This window comes from Schistocerca americana, chromosome 4 (assembly GCF_021461395.2).
Source record: "Schistocerca americana isolate TAMUIC-IGC-003095 chromosome 4, iqSchAmer2.1, whole genome shotgun sequence".
NCBI lineage: Eukaryota > Metazoa > Arthropoda > Insecta > Orthoptera > Acrididae > Schistocerca > Schistocerca americana.
The window spans coordinates 249,945,348-249,966,654 of record NC_060122.1 but is presented as its reverse complement, the minus strand read 5'-3'; the positions used below and the strand labels follow the sequence as shown (position 1 = coordinate 249,966,654).

The 21,307-nt window shown below is 41.0% G+C and overlaps 1 protein-coding gene across 1 annotated transcript in view; it reads right to left on the bottom strand.

The window, feature by feature from the left end:
* Positions 1–21,307, bottom strand: part of LOC124613384 — a 98,159-nt gene that overhangs the window by 2,013 nt on the left and 74,839 nt on the right. Inside the window, exon 2 of the mRNA XM_047142087.1 lies at positions 14,116–14,559. Within this exon, the coding sequence (XP_046998043.1) occupies positions 14,116–14,559 (444 nt within the window). The remainder of the gene's footprint in view (positions 1–14,115; positions 14,560–21,307) is intronic.

Sequence of the window (21,307 nt, the reverse complement as noted above, 5' to 3'; positions counted from 1 at the left end):
TTTTGTAACGGAGGTGCCTTCCAAGCAAAGAGCAGTCATTGAGTTTCTTTTGGTGGTAAACCACAGAATCACAGATACTCATAGGCGCTTGCAGGATGTCTACGGAGACCTGGCAGTGAACAAAAGCACGGTGATACGGCGTGCAAGGCGTCTGTCATTATCTCAACAATGGACCGGTCCTCGTCATCTTCCTTACAACCCGGATTTCGTACCTTCCGACTTGTATCTGTTTGACCCAATAGAGTATGCACTTCGCGTGAAGCAGTACATGGATGATGGGGAGGTTATTGATTCAGCAAGTTGTTGGCACCGAGGTCGACCAGCAGGTGGTACATACAGGCCCTCCAGGAAAGATGACGTAACGCCGCCATATTGAGCGCTGATTATGTTGAAAAATGGAGTTTTGTAGCCAATAGAGTTGGGAATAACGTAGTGTAATGGAATCCCCAATAAAACCAACCTACTTTCAGAAAAAGTGTGTTGCATTAGTTAATGAACGCCCGTCGCACAATGACAGTACTGTGACGCTGTAGAGCTAAACGTACTTCTGACGTTCGAATTGAACGTCAGCTACTATAGGACATGAAGGCTAACTGTCTTCCTACATTGGAACATACCACAGCCCAAGTAACACATGGAACAACCTCACTTGGATCCAGGATAACAAGTAAGCAAAAGAGGTCTTCGAAGTATGTGCTATGGACCCATGCTCATGACAGTGAAGAAACATTACTATTTTAAATTATTACGCGAAAATATCTGATGGAGAGAGGTCTAGCGCATGCTCTAGTGGCCTCCACTAGGATTATTCGTTCATTTTATGACTACACCACTCTTTTGTTTACGAAGCCGTTCTCGGAGTTCACGTTCGGCACGAAATAATAATTATCTGTCTTGGAAAGGATAGGCAATCTTAGGAAGATATTACAGTTTGCAACATCCATAGAATTGGCTTCGTGTGTCTGGATGAAAAAGTTCAAGAATTCAAACTGTTTTCCTGGATGTAGAATGCCTCGGAGTGTAACCTTAAAGAAGATCATGATACCTGTAAGAATTCTCCGCGATGCGCTATTTAACGGCTGCGGAACACATTCCATACAGCGTGGATTTTGATACTCGTATTTGTGCACATCTATAAGCACCTGACTACGTCACTTCCTGATCTAGCAATAGCTACTCAGGGTACTAAAAGGAAATTCGAGTTTAACGTCCCATCGTTGAGGGGATTGTTGGAGACTTAGCACAAACGTATTGAAGAAGAATGGGGATGGAAATTAGCCATTTCCTTTCGAAAGGAAATATCCGGGCAGCTGCCTTAAGAGACTGATTATTGTAGCTTTCTGTTTGTGAAACGTTACACAGAACACGTTTTCTTCATTTCTATCCAACTTAGAGGCAAATGCTTTGTACAAAACGTCATGTACTGTGTTTAGATGGTGCAGAAACAATGAAAAATTATGTAGTTCAAATTGTCCTCACGCACTTTAGCTGGAATTATTAATTTTTTCTAGTGCAAGAGTCGATTTCGCTTCACTTTACAAGAGATACTTCCATTTTGTTGTTGTTGTGGTCTTCAGTCCTGAGACTGGTTTGATGCAGCTCTCCATGCTACTGTATCCTGTACAAGCCTCTTCATCTCCCAGTACCTACTGCAACCTACATCCTTCTGAATCTGCTTAGTGTATTCATCTCTTGGTCTCCCTCTACGATTTTTACCCTCCACGCTGCGCTCCTATACTAAATTGGTGATCCCTTGATGCCTCAGAACAAGTCCTAGCAACCGATCCCTTCTTCTAGTTAAGTTGTGCCACAAACTTCTCTTCTCCCCAATCCTATTCAATACCTTCTCATTATTTACGTGAACTAACCATCTAATCTTCAGTATTCATCTGTAGCACCACATTTCGAAAGCTTCTATTCTCTTCTTGTCGAAACTATTTATCGTCCATGTTTCACTACCATACATGGCTACACTCCATACAAATACTTGCAGAAATGACTTCCTCACACTTAAATCTATACTCGATGTTAAAAAATTTCTCTTCATCAGAAACGCTTTCCTTGCCATTGTCAGTCTACATTTAATATCCTCTCTACTTCGACCATCATCAGTTATTTTGCTCCCCAAATAGCAAAACTCCTTTACTACTTTAAGTGTCTCATTTCCTAATCTAATTCCCTCAGCATCACCCGACTTAATTCCACTACATTCCATTAGCCTCGTTTTGCCTTTGTTGATGCTCATCCTATATCCCCCCTTCAAGATACTATCCATTCGGTTCAACTGCTCTTCCAAGTCCTTTGCTGTCTCTGACAGAATTACAATGTCATCGGTGAACCTCAAAGTTTTTACTTCTTCTCCATGGATTTTAATACCTACTCCGAATTTTTCTTTTGTTTCCTTCACTGCTTGCTCAATATACAGATTGAACAACATCAGGGATAGGCTACACCCCTGTCTCACTCCCTTCCCAACCACTGCTTCCCTTTCATGCCCCTCGATTCTTATTACTGCCATCTGGTTTCTCTACAAATTGTAAATAGCCTTTCGCTCCCTGTTTTTTACCCCTGCCACCTTCAGAATTTGAAAGAGAGTATTCCAGTCAACATTGTCAAAAGCTTTCTCTAAGTATACAAATGCTATAAACGTAGGTTTGCCCTTCCTTAATCTAGCTTCTAAGATGAGTCGTAGGGTCAGTATTGCCTCACGTGTTCCAACATTTCTACGGAATCCAAACTGATCTTCCCCGAGGTCGGCTTCTACTAGTTTTTCCATTCATCTGTAAAGAATTCGCGTTAGTATTTTGCAGCTGTGACTTATTAAACTGATAGTTCGGTAATTTTCACATCTGTCAACACCTGCTTTCTTTGGGATTGGAATTATTATATTCTTCTTGAAGTCTGAGGGTATTTCGCCTGTTTCATACATCTTGCTCACCAGATGGTAGAGTTTTGTCAGGACTGGCTCTCCCAAGGCCGTCAGTAGTTCCAATGGAATGTTGTCTACTGTGGGGGCCTTGTTTCGACTGAGGTCTTTCAGTGCTCTGTCAAAATCTTCACGCAGTATCTTATCTCCCATTTCATCTTCATCTACATCCTCTTCAATTTCCAAAATATTGTCCTCAAGTAGATCGCCCTTGTATAGACATTCTATATAGTCCTTCCACCTTTCTGCTTTCTCTTCTTTCCATCTGAGCTCTTGATATTCATGCAAGTGGTTCTCTTATATCCAAAGGTCTCTTTAATTTTCCTGTAGGCAGTATCTATCTTATCCCTAGTGAGATAAGCCTCTACATCCTTACATTTGTCCTCTAGCCATCCCTGCTTAGCCATTTTGCACTTCCTGTCGATCTCATTTTTGAGACGTTTGTATTCCTTTTTGCCTGCTTCATTTACTGCATTTTTATATGTTCTCCTTTCATCAATTAAATTCAATATATCTTCTGTTACCCAAGGATTTCTACTAGCCCTCGTCTTTTTACGTACTTGATCCTCTGCTGCCTTCACTACTTCATCCCTCAAAGCTACCCATTCTTCTTCTACTGTATTTCTTTCCCCCATTCCTGTCAATTTTCCCCTTATGCTCTCCCTGAAACTCTGTACAACTTCTGGTTCTTTCAGTTTATCCAGGTCCCATCTCCTTAAATTCCCACCTTTTTGCAGTTTCTTCAGTTTTAATCTACAGGTCATAATCAATAGATTGTGGTCAGAGTCCACATCTGCCACTGGAAATGTCTTACAATTTAAACCCTGGTTCCTAAATCTCTGTCTTACCATTAGATAATCTATCTGAAACCTGTCAGTATCTCTAGGCTTCTTCCATGTATACAGCCTTCTTTTATGATTCTTGAACCAAGTGTTAGCTATGGTTAAGTTGTGCTCTGTGCAAAATTCAACTAGGCGGATTCCTCTTTCATTTCTTAGCCCCAATCCATATGCACCTACTACGTTTCCTTCTGTCCCTTTTCCTACTACCGAATTCCAGTCACCCATGACTAATACGTTTTCGTCACCCTTCACTATCTCAATAATTCCTTTTATTTCATCATATATTTCTTCAATTTCTTCGTCATTTGCAGAGCTAGTTGGCATATAAACTTGTACTACTGTAGTAGGCGTGGGCTTCGTATCTAACTTGGCCACAATAGTGCGTTCACTATGCTGTTTGTATTAGCTTACCCTTATCCCTATTTTCCTATTCATTATTAAACCTACTCCTGCATTACCCTTATTTGATTTTGTGTTTATAACCCTGTAGTCACCTCACCAGAATCTTGTTCCTCCTGCCACCGAACTTCACTAATTCCCACTATATCTAACTTAAACCTACCCATTTCCCTTTTTAAATTTTCTAACATATCTGCCCAATTAAGGGATCTGACATTCCTCACTCCGATCCGTAGAACGCCAGTTTTCTTTCTCCTGATAACGACATCCTCTTGAGTAGTCCCTGCCCGGAGATCTGAATGGGGGACTATTTTACCTCCAGAATATTTTACCCAAGAGGACGCCATCATCATTTAACCATACAGTAAAGCTGCATGCCCTCGGAAAAAATTACGGCCGTAGTTTCCCCTTGCTTTCATCCGTTCGACGTACCAGCACAGCAAGGCCGTTTTGGTTAGTGTTACAAGGCCAGATTGGTCAATCATCCAGACTGTTGCCCTTGCAACTACTGAAAAGGCTGCTGCCCCTCTTCATGAACCACACGTTTGTCTGGCCTCTCAACAGATACCCCTCCATTGTGGTTGCACCTACGGTATGGCTATCTGTATCGCTGAGGCCCGCTAGCCTCCCCACCAACGGCAAGGTCCATGGTTAGTGGGGGGGGGGGGGGGCTTGTAATGTAATAAAAACATAATCACCAATGAAATGAGGGCAATATTTACTATTTATTTATGTCCGTAATGCGAAAAGAATGAAGTACGTATCACATGTAAAAATTCTCCAAATGTTTGGAATTTTTCAGTATTTTCCACTTTTGAAATATTTAAGGAAAAGGCCAAGAAAGGCCAAGGAGAAGAAGAACTGGATAATTATGTACATATCTGGAGTGGGGTATCAAAAGCAGTAAGAGCCAAAGCAGGAGTCTCCATTATGATAAAAAAATCATGGAAAGAAAGAATCACAAATTGGACATTCATCAATCAACGTATAATAACTGTTGAAATGACATTATTTGCTAGGGAAGTTGTGATTATTGGCGTATATGCACCCACGAACGACACAAAAGATAAGGAGAAAGATACATTTTGGGACACCCTCAGGGAGACTATTGAAAAAATCCCAAGAAGAAAGCAACTGATTATCATGGGAGATCTGAATGGAAGGGTAGGAACTAGAGAATCTTGTAGAATAGTAGGAAAACATGGAGAGGACGAATATAATGACAATGGAGAACGATTGATTGCAGTTTGTGAACAATTTGATCTAAAAATTACCAACACATTTTTCAAACATAAGGACATTCATAAATATACTTGGCAACAGAACACCAAAGAACTTCGTTCTATAATAGATTATATTATCATTAGGCAAACAAGTAGTTTCAAGGCAGTAGACGTCAGATCTTATAGAGGAGCCCAGTGTGGATCAGACCACTATCTATTTAAAATGAAGTCTTTCTGGCCATGGAAGAATGCAAGGAGTGATACAAGTAACATAAATAAAACGAACCAGACTGAGAAAGATGAAAATTTACCTTTTAATATTGACAGCCTACAAGACGAAAGTATCAGAACACTCTTTGCGGCCAGTATGGAAAGGAAACTGGTTGAATCATTTGAAGGAAGTACAGAGGAAATATATGACTATATAAAAGCTAATGTGAAAATCATAGCAACAGAGGTGTTGGGTAAAAAAGATAGCAATCACAACCGTGCAGCAGAGTGGTGGTCAGAGGAACTAGAGGTCCTCATTGGAGAAAAACGAAATGCGTTCCTTCAGTGGTTGAATGATAAATCGGATGAAACAAGGTCAATATACAAGGAAAAGAAGAATGAAGTGACGAAAAAATAAGGATGGCAAAAAATGAAGCATGGGAAAGAACATGTGCCAAGGTGAATAGCAAATTAGGATTTGGGAGAGCAAAAGAAGCATGGTCAGTATTGAAAGGGCTTCGACAGGATACAAAAAGCAAAACTAATCTCCAACTGATAACACAAAAGGAATGGGAAGAGTATTTCCAAAAATTATTAAATGAGGACAGAGAAGAATATCTAGAAGAAGGAACAGGGGAACAAAAAGGACATGAAGATGATGAGATCCATATTTTAGAAAGTGAAGTACTTCAGGCGTTGAGAACAGGAAAGAATGGTAAATCACCGGGACCAGGCAATATCAATCTGGGGTGTCTGAAATATGGTGGTGACAAAATTGTGAAACTGATAACACAGCTCTTCAACAAAATGATACATGGAGATTCAATACCCAACGAAATGAAGCTAGGTTACATTAATACAATATTTAAGAAAGGGGATCGCAAAATTTGTTCAAACTATCGAGGAATTTGTGTTACAAACACATTAATGAGAATTTTTGCGAAAGTAATTAAAAACAAACTGGAAAAAAATTTTAGAACCCAAGAAGAACAATGTGGATTCACGGCTGGGAGATCATGTGTAGACCATATTTTCACATTACGACAGATTTTGGAGAAACATAGGGAAAAATCAAAAAGTATAGGATTAATTTTCATAGATCTAGAAAAAGCGTATGATACTGTTCCAAGAAAATTACTTTGGAGAGCACTACATATGGCAAACATAAACCCTTCCTTGATTAAAATAATACAACAGATGTATAAAGATAACATTTGCCAAGTGAAAGTTGGTAATAAACTTTCACCGAAATTTAGAACAAGCAAAGGCCTTTTACAGGGCTGTCCCATGTCACCATCATTATTTAAAATCTATATAGATATTAGCCTTAGAAAATGGTCTCGTAAATGTAATAGTATGGGATTAGAAATAAGAGATGGAGTTTACCTACATCATTTATTATTTGCTGATGATCAAGTAGTCGTAGCACAAGATGGGGAGGATGCTAACTATATGTGCAATCAACTAGCAGTAGCATACAAAACTTGTGGTTTGAAGATTAATTACCAAAATACAGAATACTTGACTAATGATTCAGATGAGCTATACATTGAAGGAAAGAAAATCAAAAAGATAAACACTTTCTGTTATTTGGGATCCATTTTAGAAATCGAGGGAAAATCAGAGTCAGAAATCAATAAAAGAATTAGTAGCGGACGGAGGGTCATTGGGATGCTTAACTCAGTCTTATGGAGCAGGAATGTAATGAGCAGAACTAAAAAATTAATATACAAATCCATATTAGAGAGTGTGGTTCTGTATGGAACGGAGACCTGGACAATTAACATGAAGCACATTAAAAAATTACAAGCTCTAGAGATGGACTTTTGGAGAAGATCGGCAAGAATCTCCAGGAAAGAAAAGATAAGGAACACCGAAGTAATAAGAAGAATGGAAATAAAAGAAAGAATATATGACGTAATGGATAGGAAGAAATTACAATGGTACGGGCATGTACGACGAATGGAGGAAGCCAGAATACCAAAATTGATACTGGAGTGGGAACCGGAGGGGAGAAGAAGAAGAGGACGATCTGTGACCACCTGGCTCCAAAATGTACAGCACACAATGAGGAGAATGGGCGCAGAGGAAGAGGACACGCAAGATCGAAACACATGGAGAAATATTTTGAGAGTATAGTTTAAGAACGTTTATTGTTTGTATTGTTATTTCCAGGTAAATTATTATGTTGGAGATAAGCCTCTGTAATGAGGAAAAGCTGAAAATAATAATAATAAATTGTTCTGTCCATTATAAAGTAAGTCGCTGGGTTAAGTAGCACTCAGATTGCTAGCTCCCTGTTACTAGTTGTTCCGGATTAAAGTGTGCTTGAAGCAATGCAAATCAAAGTTACGGGAAACTCAAGAGGCTATGTACAAGAGTTCAAACAATTCAAATAGCATCAGAACAGTCCAGCAACTTCAGTTACTTCATCCTAACCCACGTTCTCTTCCTTTTTTCCTTCCATCTTCTCGCTCCTGCATTCAAGCTTTACTTATTATTTGTAGAGAAAATCACTGCTGATCTTCTTATAAGAAGTGTTATCGTCAACACCATTCCCGATCCATAACTCTTAACCCCCTCCCCCCCCCCCCCCCCCCCCTGTTTGTTGCTGCGTCGCCGAATCGTTTTACATCACTTATATTTTGAAAAACATGTTTGTTGGTCGTCTTCACTGCTTTTGGATGCTAGTTCCTCTATTCAAAAATGCCTTGTGAGAACCATATCCTTTCTCGGAACATTTCGGGCAAAATGTACGCCGTGGATTGGTGTTTGTTGAAAGTTAAAAAATACTGCTTATATTGCTCTTATCTGTATTGCCAAACCTTAAGTAACACTGGAACAAATCACTCTCACTATCTGTAGCTATCCACGACTGGTTAATAAATAACCATCAAAAAATTTTTATCCATTCGTTTATCTTTTATCTTAATCCCAACTATTTTGACGCGTTTTCACAACATTTAAATTCGAAATTTCTTTCTCTGCATACATTTTCGCTCCTCTCACCTTTACGAAACCTTTTTTGTGTCTCTGCCATCAAAGCAAAAATAATAATTCAGACCTTTGAAAAACTTTAAAAACATATTCACCTTCAATTTCATCTCTTCAAATCATAAAACTTACAGATAAATGCCCGCAACTTCACAAGACAAAACCTCGAGTGAAAATTTGAAAACTGATAACTACACACATGTCTGAAGTCTGAGTCCCAGGTAGAATAATTTTGTCATGGGTGGCTTTCCCAATAATATCCGTCAGGTAAAACAGGGTGTTCTGCTGAGTGAATAAGTCTGTAACTGCCTGTTGCACATCCTCGTCAAACAGGAATCGTCGACCTTTCAAAGCCTTTTCTAAGAAGCCAAGGGCGCGATTATCGAATGGGGAGAGAACAGGACTGCAGCGCTGGTGTTCGAGTGTCTCACACTGAAGTTGGCCTAACTTAACGCGTTACGACAATTGCGATGTGGGGCAGTGAGTTGGCATGGAGCAGCAGCACCCCTTGTCACTCACCATCCCACAATGGCGGTTTTCGGTAGACATGCTGCCCCAGCCCCTCCCCCATACACATTCTTCATTATCCGATAGATGTCTACCAGTGTTTGTCCTTCGCCAGCCAAGAAAAGAATAACATAACGTTGGTTCTGTTTGGACCTATTTGGTAATGATGTCACCTAGTTCACGTTTTCGCGTTTATCGCACGCATCTTGGAAAGAACCGAATACCACACCGATCCCTTGCATACGTGTCGGTGCATATAAACCCCCATCAGAGTCGCTCTACGTTGCATACACACTGCAGTAACGCTCTCAAACGGAAACTTTTTGTTCGCCCCTTGTATGATATAGTCTTAAAGTTAATATCCCCTGTAGAGGCCCTATATATCTTCCTCCCACCTTCTAGCTTTCCCTTCTTTGCATAGCACTGGCTTGCTATCTGAGCTTATGAGATTCATAAAGTTGCTTCTGTTTTCTCCAATTTTCCTATAGGCAGCATCTATCTCTCGTCTAGTTATGTGTGATTCTACAGCCTTTCATTTATCCCCTAGACCTTCCCGCTTAATCTTTTCGCATTGTCTTTCAATCCCATTTTTTACACTCTATTTATTCCCTTTTGCTTCATTTGCTACCATTTTATATTTTCCCCTTACGTCAGTTAAATTCAGTATCTCACGTGTTATCCAAAGTTTTCTACTGTCTTGTCTTTTCACCTATGTAATTCCTTGATGCCATCCCTATTTCATCTCTCAAAGCTACCCAGTCGTTTTTTGTTGTCTTCCTTTCCCCTGTTTCTATCAAACGTTGCCTAATGCTCCTTCTGATACCCTTAACAACCTGTGGTTCTTTCAGCTTAGCCAGGTTCCATCTCTTTAATTTCCCACCTTTCTGCAAATTCCTCAATTTTACACTGCAGTTTATAACCGATAAATTATGGTTGGAGTCCGCTGAAAGATTGGTTCAGTTTGGGGTGGCGGAGGGGTGAAGTGGACTGCAACAGTCGTCGTGAGGCTGTGGACCACTGTGGCTGCGGCGGGGACGGAGCCTCTCTGTCGTTTCTAGGAACCCGGTTATCATACAATACATACAATACAATGATTGGAGTCCAGTTCTGCCCCTGAAAGTGTTTTACATTTCAAAATCTGGTTCTGAAATCTCCGTCATTCCATTATATATTTCAGAAACGTTTCGATGTCCTCAAGTGTCTTCCACTTACACGACCTTTTACATAATTCTTAAACCTTAGCGTTGATCCATTTATGCTCTGTGCCGAATTCTAAAGGCAACCACGTCTTTCATCCCTTCCCCCTCCCCAGTCCTTGGTCCATGTTCTCCTACCATTCTTCCATATTTCTTTTGTCTCATAGTACGTTGTGTAACTTTCTTAACCATCTGCAGAACTAGCACCCATATAAACTTGTATTTCTGTGGTGGCTGTTGGCTTGATGACTGTCTTGGCTACAATAATGCATTCGGTATGCTGTTCATAGTAGCTAATCGGCACTTCTGTTTTCTTATTTATTTTTACGCCTACTTGAGACTTAGGTACTCCTGTCCGATTTTGTGTTGATATTGTAAGTAGGCTGTTTAGGGTTTTTTTATTGGTAACGCCACCTCTGTATGAAAATCACTGGCTGTGCTGTGTGCAGTCTGTGGCTAGTTTGCATTGTTGTCTGCCATTGTAGTGTTGGGCAGCGGCAGCTGGATGTGAACAGCGCGTAGCGTTGCGCAGTTGGAGGTGAGCCGCCAGCAGTGGTGGATGTGGGGAGAGAGAGAGGGAGTTTTGAAATTTGTCATGAACTGCTATATTTATATATGATGATATCAAGGTAAATACATTATTGTTTGTTCTCTATTAATATCTTTCATTTGCTAACTATCCCTATCAGTAGTTAGTGCCTTCTATAGTTTGAATCTTTTATTTAGCTGGCAGTAGTGGCGCTCGCTGTACTGCAGTAGTTCGAGTAACGAAGATTTTTGTGAGGTAAGTGATTTGTGAAACGTATAGGTTAATGTTAGTCAGGGCCATTCTTTTGTAGGGATTTTTGAAAGTCAGATTGCGTTGCGCTAAAAAAATATTGTGTGTCAGTTTAAGCACAGTCATTTGTAATTTTTCTAAGGGGACGTTTCAATATCTTTGTACTAAAATGACCAGAAGTCCTGATCTTCCAGCTGCTGCACTTTACTCTTACTATATCTAGCTTCAACCTCCCGTTCTCCTTTTTAAATCCCCTAACCTACCTGCCTTATTAAGAGAACGAATATCCTACATTCCGACCCATCGAATTCCTTGGCATTTCAAAAAATGTTCAAATGTGTGTGAAATCTTATGGGACTTAACTGCTAGGATCATCAGTCCCTAAGCTTACACACTACTTAACCTAAATTATCCTAAGAACAAGCACACACACACCCATGCCCAAGGGAGGACTCGAACGTCCGCCGGGACTAGCCGCACAGTTCATGACTGCAGCGCCTAGACCGCTCGGCTAACCCCGCGCAGCCCTTGGCTTTTCCTGAGGAAGACATCCTTCTGAATAGTCCCAGTCCAGAGATCCAAATGAGAAATCACTACCTCTAGAATACTTTGCGCAAGAGGATGCCATCATCATTTAATCGTAAGTGCAGCAGCCTGTCCTTGGGAGAATAAAGTCAGGCCCATAGTTTTGCCTTGCTTTCAGCCTTTCGCATTACAACAAGACAATGTTGGCTGATGTTGCAAGGTCAGATCAATCATATTGACTTTTACCCCGGCAAATACTCAAAAGGCTGCTGCCCCTCTTCGGGAACCACGAATTAGTGCTGCCTCTTCACAGACACTCCTTCGCTGTGGTTGCACTAATGTCGTGGCTATCTGTATCTTTTAATCAGCATAGCTCATTTAGGTAATATTTTCAAATAATGCTTCATTTTTATTAAACCTTCCCTACAAACCACAATATTTCGTAAAGGTATGTAGAAAAATTCTAATAGACGTTGTTTTTCTGAGGGTGGAGGGGGAGGAGGAGGTGCAGCCTTGGCAGTTCTGCAAAGGGCACAGGTTCTCGACAGTACGGCTCTGTTGAATGCTGAGGGTTATAAACGTCTGCCCCTGTGGTGGAGTAAAAACCTTGATCCATCGCATGAACAGCACTTTAACCAGTTCTCACTGACCAGTTGAAACACTGGTTACACCAGCTGAGTCGTTTTCGGTGTTGGACCCATATGAGGCGGAGATGAACGCAATCACCATTTCAATCTGAGAAATTGATTCATTTACTTAATCGTATGGCTAGGGTCCCCCGTCGGGCAGACCGTTCGCCAGGTGCCGGTCTTTCAATTTGACGCCACGTCGTCGACCTGCAGTCGATGAGGATGATAAGATGATGATGAGGACAGCACAACATCCAGTCCTTGGGCGGAGAAAATTGAGAAAGAGATGCGTGTTCGTTATTGCTATATCGTATTCTCGATTATCGCTGTATAGAGTGGTCCCCTGTTGAACGAAACAGCTTTGCAGCAACTCGTGACACTTGGAAAGCAGAACGCCAAAAAATTACTTTATTTCCCTTATGCAACTGAATAGTTGGTAATTCGTCATGATACAGATGTAGGCCCCCGTTATAGACTACATGTGTGTGTGTGTGTGTGTGTGTGTGTGTGGAAGAGAAAGAGAGAGCGAGAGAGAGCATGAGAAGACAGCCAATTACTAGAAAACGACCTCTATCCATCAGGTAGTTTCAGAGGTTGCAAGTAATCAACTATGGAACAGTTCGGGGGACCTAAGTAGTTGTAGTCTCAAAAAGAAGTCACTTTATCTACTATTTCGTCAGTATTTTGTTAACTGCTACAACACTTTATTACTGTGCTTCACTTTTTTAATAAAAAGCAATTTTCTTGTGGGATCATTTATTAACCCCAGAATTACAACAGACTCCTAGCAAAAACTATTAAGTTAGTGCAAATATTAGATGTGTAGCCTACGGCATACCTTAACTACGTTTCTAGGGATCCAGGATTTTATATTCTCATTTTCTTTGTTCTCGTATCTGCTTAGTTAATGGGTCACTACATAGGTGTCCATACTTAACAAATGCTAACAAAATTCTGTGACAAATAATTAGCAACTGCATATAAAAAATAAAAAGCTTGTTCCAGCAAACAAGGAGGCATTACTTTATTACAGCAAACTAATCAAGTAACTTTTCAGGTAACAGAAACCATCCTGGAAAACTTTTGCAGATACTGTAACTTATCAACAAGAAATTAAACAGGAAACTAGAAATTTCATTGTGTTTAGTAACGAGTTTTGTATTAAGACTTTTGTATAACACACGAGACGATGAGTTCAGCGATTAAATGCATATGACATGAAAAATTGACGACTTACAGTGTGACTGATGTAATATATATCTGATGATTACTATCCTTTACTAAAACTGTCCACGAAGAAAAGCAAAAGTGCTATCCAGCCTGACAGTAAACAGTATTTTACATTATGTATGAACAAACTATGTTCAGAGCTGTTTACACTGAGGTACAACATATAATGGGATCGATCTGTCCTGAGTTTCAGTGTGTTTTCATTACTACTATTGCGTGACTGGTAGCTTTCAAGCATATTTTATGGAGAGGCTCCATATTCGTTCCATCAGGATTCCTTTCAAATAGTTTCTATTAGCTCTAAAGTAGAATGCGTGTATTGAGTGGGGAAAGGAAAAGGGAGAAACTATAATAATTTGATAAGCAGGTTTTGTAGTATTGTTTCATTTAATTATAAAATATAGTATGTCTGCTATGAGATTAGAGTATAATTTACCCTTTTGAGCTTCTAGTTCGATTAAAGTAACCACTGTGAAACAAACATTTAGACTAAGTGATTTTGCAAAATATTTATTATGTTATTGTACATAATGAAAGTTGCAGTTAATTGACATAATATGCATTATTTAGTCGCAGGCAGGCGAAGAAAGTCAATGATGAGCTAACTGCTGCCTGCCAGATCATTGACCAATTGGTCGCAAGAGTCCAGAGTTTACATTTCCAGGTCTGGTGAAGCCTGGGTCTCCTACACTGGCTGGTCTGTTGTATTCTGGGTCCTTGATTGGCCTGGTGAAGCTTGGGTCCCCTACACTGGCTGGTCTGTTGTATTCTGTATCCTTGACAGACCTGGTGAAACCTGTGTCCCCAATACTGGCTGGGTCCTTGATAGGCGTGGTGAAACCTGGATCTCCTACACTGGCTGGTCTGTCATAGTTTGGATCTTTGATAGGCCTGGTGAAACCTGGGTCTCCAATACTGGCTGGTGTGTTGTATTCTGGGTACTTGGCAGGCCTGGTGAAACCTGGATCTCCTACACTGGCTGGTCTGTCATAGTTTGGATCTTTGACAGGCTTGCTAAATCCGGGGTCTAGAGGTCGTTTACCTCCTCCAAAATGTGCGTTTGAGGTGGTGGCAAACCATGCCACCGTCGCTATAACCATCTGAAACAACAGATGAAATACTGTATTTGCTATATTAATTTTCCATTTAGTATGTAAGTTCTAAACTAAGAAATAAACAATGCAGGTATTACCTTTCTACTGTCTTGATATATTATATACATCTGGAGACTATAGATTCAGTAACATAATTTTTGAAGAGATTGGGGAAAAAACTGAATTTACGAATACATTCTTTCAATGATACCACAGTCAGAGCCAAAATTTTAGCTATCGACGAGAAAATATAGCAAAAAATGAAGTTTTTTGCAACATACAGAAATTTCTGTGCCTCTCTATATACAATGAAGGTAACGACCTCAACTGAACGAATCTGGTAGTAGATCGTATGATCACTTTACTTCTGGATATTCCTTCCACTATAAATGAATGTTTCATTAAGAACCAGTAAAAAGCGTAGTGTAGCAGACCGACATGTTAACTTTCAAGCTAAATTTAAGTACGCTTCAGTAGTAACATGGGAAATTGCGAAGACTATTATGTTAGTTTTAATTAAATTTCAGCTGCTGTGCTGTTTAATAATCAGTAAAAGGCCAGCCACACACAAGCCAACCATGTTTAAATAGCCTGAAAACTGAAATGTTCTACATAATTTGGCTGGAATACCTGCACTCTTTTATGACTAGTGAACCTCTGGGGTTACGTCGCTAGCGCGTTATTGGTACACAGCAAATCCTATTTCGATTACAGCTACTATTAGAGAGAGAATCGATAAGGAAAGAGGAGATCGGGGAGAAGGGAGTAATTAATTCGCCACGTTATGACATGCGAGGAAAGATTATTAGCGCTTCCCCGTATTGCAGGTTGACATGAATAGCAGGGAGAGCAAATGGCTCCTTGCTGCCGTCGAATGATGCTTTAGGCAGGTGATGAAGCTTCCACAGTTTAAATATCTCAGTGTAGCCATTAAGAAAATGAAACTGAAACAATAGTAAACTGCCAAAAGATGAAATCTGCATATCGACTCAGCTAAAATATCTGTATCTTCAGGCACAAAATTAACACATTACTAAACAGAAATTAATTCAGAATGCCTCTATGGATTAGAAACACTTACTCTAAAAAGGGAAACAGACACTGAAAACAGTGAGAAAAAAGAACGAAAAATCGTAAGAAAAATTCTAGGTCTAAAACTTATATAAACGAAACATGCCCACTGAGAAGCCGTTAGAAAATAAAAAAGTACACAAATATCCATAGAGACATTTGCAACGCAGGCTAAGATCACAAAAATGAACCCAGACTAACTTACAAATGGCCTATTTTCAAATGGTTCAAATGGCCCTAAGCACTATGAGACTTAACATCTGAGGTCGACGTCCCATAGACTTAGAACAACTTAAACCTAACTAACCTAAGGACATCACACATATCCATGCTTGAGGAAGGACTCGAACCTGCGACCGTAGCAGCAGCGCGGTTCCGGACTGAAGCGCCTATAACCGCTCGGCCACATCGGCCGGCAATGGTCTATTTTGTTTTTACAGTAGAAGCAAAGCCACAACGGGATGAAGTAGGTTGGCGAGATCAAAACTGATCTACAATTGCGAAGAATTACTCCAGAAGACGGCCAAGCGGTGAAATCTTCATGCCCAGAATTCACACGTGACAAGTTACCGAGAGGAAAATCCAAAGTAAAAGACTTGGTCTGAAGAGAAAGGGAGCACACAGGAAGAGAACGAAAGAAATATGTCACCAAAGAAGGCATTGACTAATTCTAAGTACTTTGCGTAGTCATAATGGGCTTACTCGCTAATAAAAATAAACAATCTGTGCACTGTATCGTTTGAACTGCAGAAAGAAAAGAATAAGCTGTGTAAACTGTGCACTCTACTTTTATGCGTCGATGAACTAACACAGTTTTCCCCCGTGTGATAGAAACAAACCGATGGGTCACTGGTGAAAAAATGCGTGAGCACGATATTAGGTTTGATCATTTGCTTTCATCTGAATAAGCTTTGAAATGCTTCGTATCAGCCAATTACTGATCTGGAACTGTGTTACAAGTGCCACGGAGTAATACGTAGTACATAAGAATATATTCCATAAACACGTCAGTGCCGCGTATTTCAAAATCCAGCACATTCTTGAACTACAATTTCTCTACATCAAGCTTACGACGACAGCTACAACCGCACAGGATCTTTATTTTTGCCTGTTGCAAATACATAACACATATCGAAATCCTGCAACAAAGTGAAGTGTAAGCAATGCAGAGATTCTTGAAAGACTGCTAAATCAGATCACACTCTCAGATTCAAAAGTAATGCAGTGCCTGTTTTCTCTTTAAAATGAAATGTTGTTCCAATCGTGAAACTGAAATTTGCCATTGTACGACAACATTGTCATTGCAGCAATACCATCATACAAATACGTTGAAGAACCGAAGAAACTGGTGCACCTGCCTAATATCGTGTAGAGCCCCAGAGAGCATGCAAAAGTGCCGCAACACGACGCGGCATGGACCCGACTAATGTCTAAAGCTGTGCTGGAGGGAACTGACACCACGAATCCTGCAGAACTGTCCTTAAATCCGTAGCAGTACGAGGGGGTGAAGATCTCTTCTGAACAGCACGTTACAAAGCATCACAGTTATGCTCAATAATGTTAATGTCTGGGGAGTTTGGTGGCCAAAGGAAGTGTTTAAACTCAGAAGAGTGTTTCTGGAGTCACTCTGCAGCAATTCTGGACGTGTGGGATGTCACATTGTCCTGCTGGAATTTCCCAAGTCCGCCGGAATGCACAATGGACATGAATGGATGCAGGTGATTAGACAGAATGCTTACGTACGTGTCACGTGTCAGGGTCGTATCTAGACGTATGAGGGGTCCCATATCACTTCAACTGCACACATCTCACACCATAACAGAGCCTCCATCAGCTTGAACAATCACCTGCAGACGTGCTGTGTCCATGGGTTCATGAAGTGGTCTCCATACCAGTACACTCCCATACTCTCGATACAATTTGAAGCGAGACTCGTCCAACCAGGCAATATGTTTCCAGTCATCAACAGTCCAATGTCGGTGTTGACGGGCCCAGGCGAGGTGTAAAGCTTTGTGTCGTGCAGTCATCAAGGGTACACGAGTGGGCCTTCGGCTCCGAAAGCCCATATCGGTGATGTTTCGTTGACACTTGTCGACGGCCCAGCATTGAAATCAGCAGAAATTTGTGGAAGAGTTGCTTTTCTGTCATGTTAAACGATTCTCCTTAGTTGTTCCGTTGTTGTAGGATCTTTTTCCGGCCGCAGCGATGTCGGAGATTTGATGTTACACCGGATTCCTCATATTCACGCTACACTCGTGATATGGTCGTACCGGAAAATATCTATTTCTCGTTTCCACGTACATTCTGTGTCCCATCGCTCGTGCGCCGACTATAACACCACGTTGAAAGTCACTTAAATCTTGCTAACCTGCCATTGTAGCAGCAGTAACCGATATAACAACTGAGCCAGACACTTGTCTTACATAGGCGTTGCCGACCGCAGCGCCTTATTCTGCCTGTTTACATACCTCTATATTTGAATACGCATGACAATACCAGTTGCTTTGCCACTTCAGTGTATAATTTGCTCCACATCCCTCCCTATATTTCTTCTACTTTTTAGTAAAATAATAGATATACATGCTTACAGTAACCGTAAATTGACGGTTACACCTACTCATCAGTTCACTCTATAAAAGAAAATCTTGAAACGAGTCACTGGAAGAGCTTATTGCACTAGTTAGAACAACGTAAGGAAATGATTCTACCAGTTGTTAATTGCTGTTTTATTGAGGGACTTTGGGTATGCCTTTGAGTCAGCAGACTTCATCTTAAGCATTGTTTTGTTGGTCTTCATACACAAGTTGAACACCTTCGTTAATCGAATCAAAAGAAGCGGTTCGATTTCCTGGTGTAGCGTAGCGCTAAGGTGTAATTTAAGATCGCTCATCTACATGCACAAAGTGGAAACATAAACATATTCCATTATTATGAGTAATACTCCTACACTGAACCTTGAGGTACAAATGACGTCATGTTTCTCTATAGAGCCTTTCGCGTCCCCTCCGTTATACTGGAAAGCACAGTGTAAAACGATTCAAATTACTTGTCATCTGTGATAGAGACACCTTAAATTTCCAGTTTTTCAGTCAGCGTATCAAGAAGGATTGACGTAGTCTATCTTCAGCCAGTTTAACGCTGTCGGACACATTGATAAGTGCAGTTGTGACACTATAGTGGCCCGACAGCTTGATATATGACTGTGAAATATCTCACTTGTCAATCAGTATCATGTCACCTCGCGGTGAAATATGTATTCCGCTATGTTTGACAACGCTGGAAAATGAAACATTGATATATAGTGTATGTGATAGCGGTGTTATAGTAGAATGCTTAAAAAGTACGAGGGGTTTTCAGTAAGTAACGCATCGCAACGTAACGTTCTTGTCGGCCAGTTTCGGTTGAAAAAAATGCTGAAGTTGTTGTGGGACATAGTGGAAAATTCCCACTTCAGCGCCTACAGTTTCGTAAAGTTTCGATAAATGGCGGCGCTATATGTAGCCTTCAGACTGTTGTCTGTAACAGAGGTGCGTCCCAAGCAGAGAGCTGTCATTGAGTTTCTTTTGGTGGAAAACCAGAGAATCGCAGATATTCATTGGCGCTTGCAGAATGTCTGCGGAGACCTGCGGCGAGGCGTTTGTCATCATCACAACAAGGTTGCACAAACCTGTTCTGTCTCCAGCGTGCTGGCTGGCCGCATACAGCTGACTCCTGCAATATTGATACATATGGACACTTCTACATCTACATCTACATATATACTCCGCAATCCACAATACGGTGCGTGGCGGGGGGTACCTCGTACCACAACTAGCATCTTCTCTCCCTGTTCCACTCCCAAACAGAACGAGGGAAAAATAACTGCCTGTATGCCTCTGTACGAGCCCTAATCTCTCTTATCTTTGTGATCTTTCCGCGAAATAGAAGTTGACGGCTGTAAAACGGTACTGCAGTCAGCCTCAAATGTTGGGTCTCTAAATTTCCTCAGTAGCGTTTCACGAAAAGAACGCCTCCTTTCCTCCAAAGACTCTCACCCGAGTTCCTGAAGCATTTTCGAAACACTCGCGTGATGATCAAACCTACCAGTAACAAATCTAGCAGCCCGCCTTTGAATTGCTTCTATGTCCTCCCTCAATCCGACCTGATAGGGATCCCAAACGCTCGAGTAGTACTCAAGAATAGGTCGTATTAATGTTTTATAAGCGGTCTCCATTAATTTCGTCGAGGTGATCGACGGATCACATCAGACCCCTCACTGCTCAGCTGGATGTCTCTATTGGTAGTGTTGACGCACTTGTCTACCAGTTGGCGCACTCAAAGGCGTGTACCCGCTGGGTTCAAAAATGGTTCAAATGGCTCTGAGCACTATGGGACTTAACATCTGAGGTCATCAGTCCCCTTGAACTTAGAACTACTTAAACCTAACTAACCTAAGGAATGAGCAAGAGGGGAAAGAAACATTATCACGGATGGTATGAATGCTAGAGTGAGGAGTGCAAGAGATGGGCACGAGAGTATCTTAGGCTTACATGTACAGAGTCCACGTAGCCCAGAAGATGATACTCCTTGAAGTCTGTATGAGAAACGGCTCTGTGGTAAGGAGCATTTGGTAACAAAACCAAAAAGCCTAAACATCACACAAGGTCTGGATGGCATGCAAAAAGTGTATCTCTTATAGACTGTATTTTGATTGAAAAATAACTGCAAAATAGACTCTTAGAATGGATGTTTAAGTGCTGTCTAATGTTTCCTTGGAAAGCGATCAAAACAGCCCACTATCTGCTTCAGGTTCAATAAGATAAAAAAAGTGAGTAGGGGACAGGAGAAAAACCTCAGGACATGCAAACTGAAGGTCAGTGATAAAGTAGTGAAATTCTTATAATAACTGAGATCTGCAGGCGAATCAGCGGCGCAAGAAAAGGGAAGAAATCTCCACAATGGAATGAGAGAGCAATACTGGCAGTCCTGAACAAGAGCAACACGTTTAGAAAATTCTGACGAGACCGGACTGACTACAATAAGGAATTACACGGAATCAATAAGAATCAGGCAAGACTAGTTATTATGCAAGAACGAGAGAAATAGTTTAACAAATGGAGTGACGAATTGAGAGAGGGCGTTCACGTTCAAAATGTTCAAATGTGTGTGAAATCTTATAGGACTTAACTGCTAAGGTCATCAGTCCCTAAGCTTACACACTACTTAACCTAAATTATCCTAAGGACAAACATACACACCCATGCCCGAGGGAGGGCTCGAACCTCCGCCGGGACCAGCCGCACAGTCCAGGGACGTTCATGAAAATGATTAAACTCCATAAGAAATGATGAAAAATGGGAAAAAAGATTGGGGACCATCTAATTACCTAACGGACAATAATGGAAACCTCATTACAGATGATAATACGATTAAAGAAACTTGGAAGTATTACTTTGACACACAGTAACCTATCGCATTAATGTGACCGCCTGTCCAAAGCCTGAATAATCACATTTAGCAGCACGGACCACTGCTACCCTTGCATGAAGACAGTCAGTGAGGGTCTAGATGGACCGATAGTGATGCGGGGCCACTCCGATCCCATGCCACCACCAACTGCGCTGGAGTTCTCGGTTGAGGACTCATGGCGCGGAAAGGTAGATCGAGGTGGTTCCATAAATTCTCGGCTGGTTGAAAACTGGGA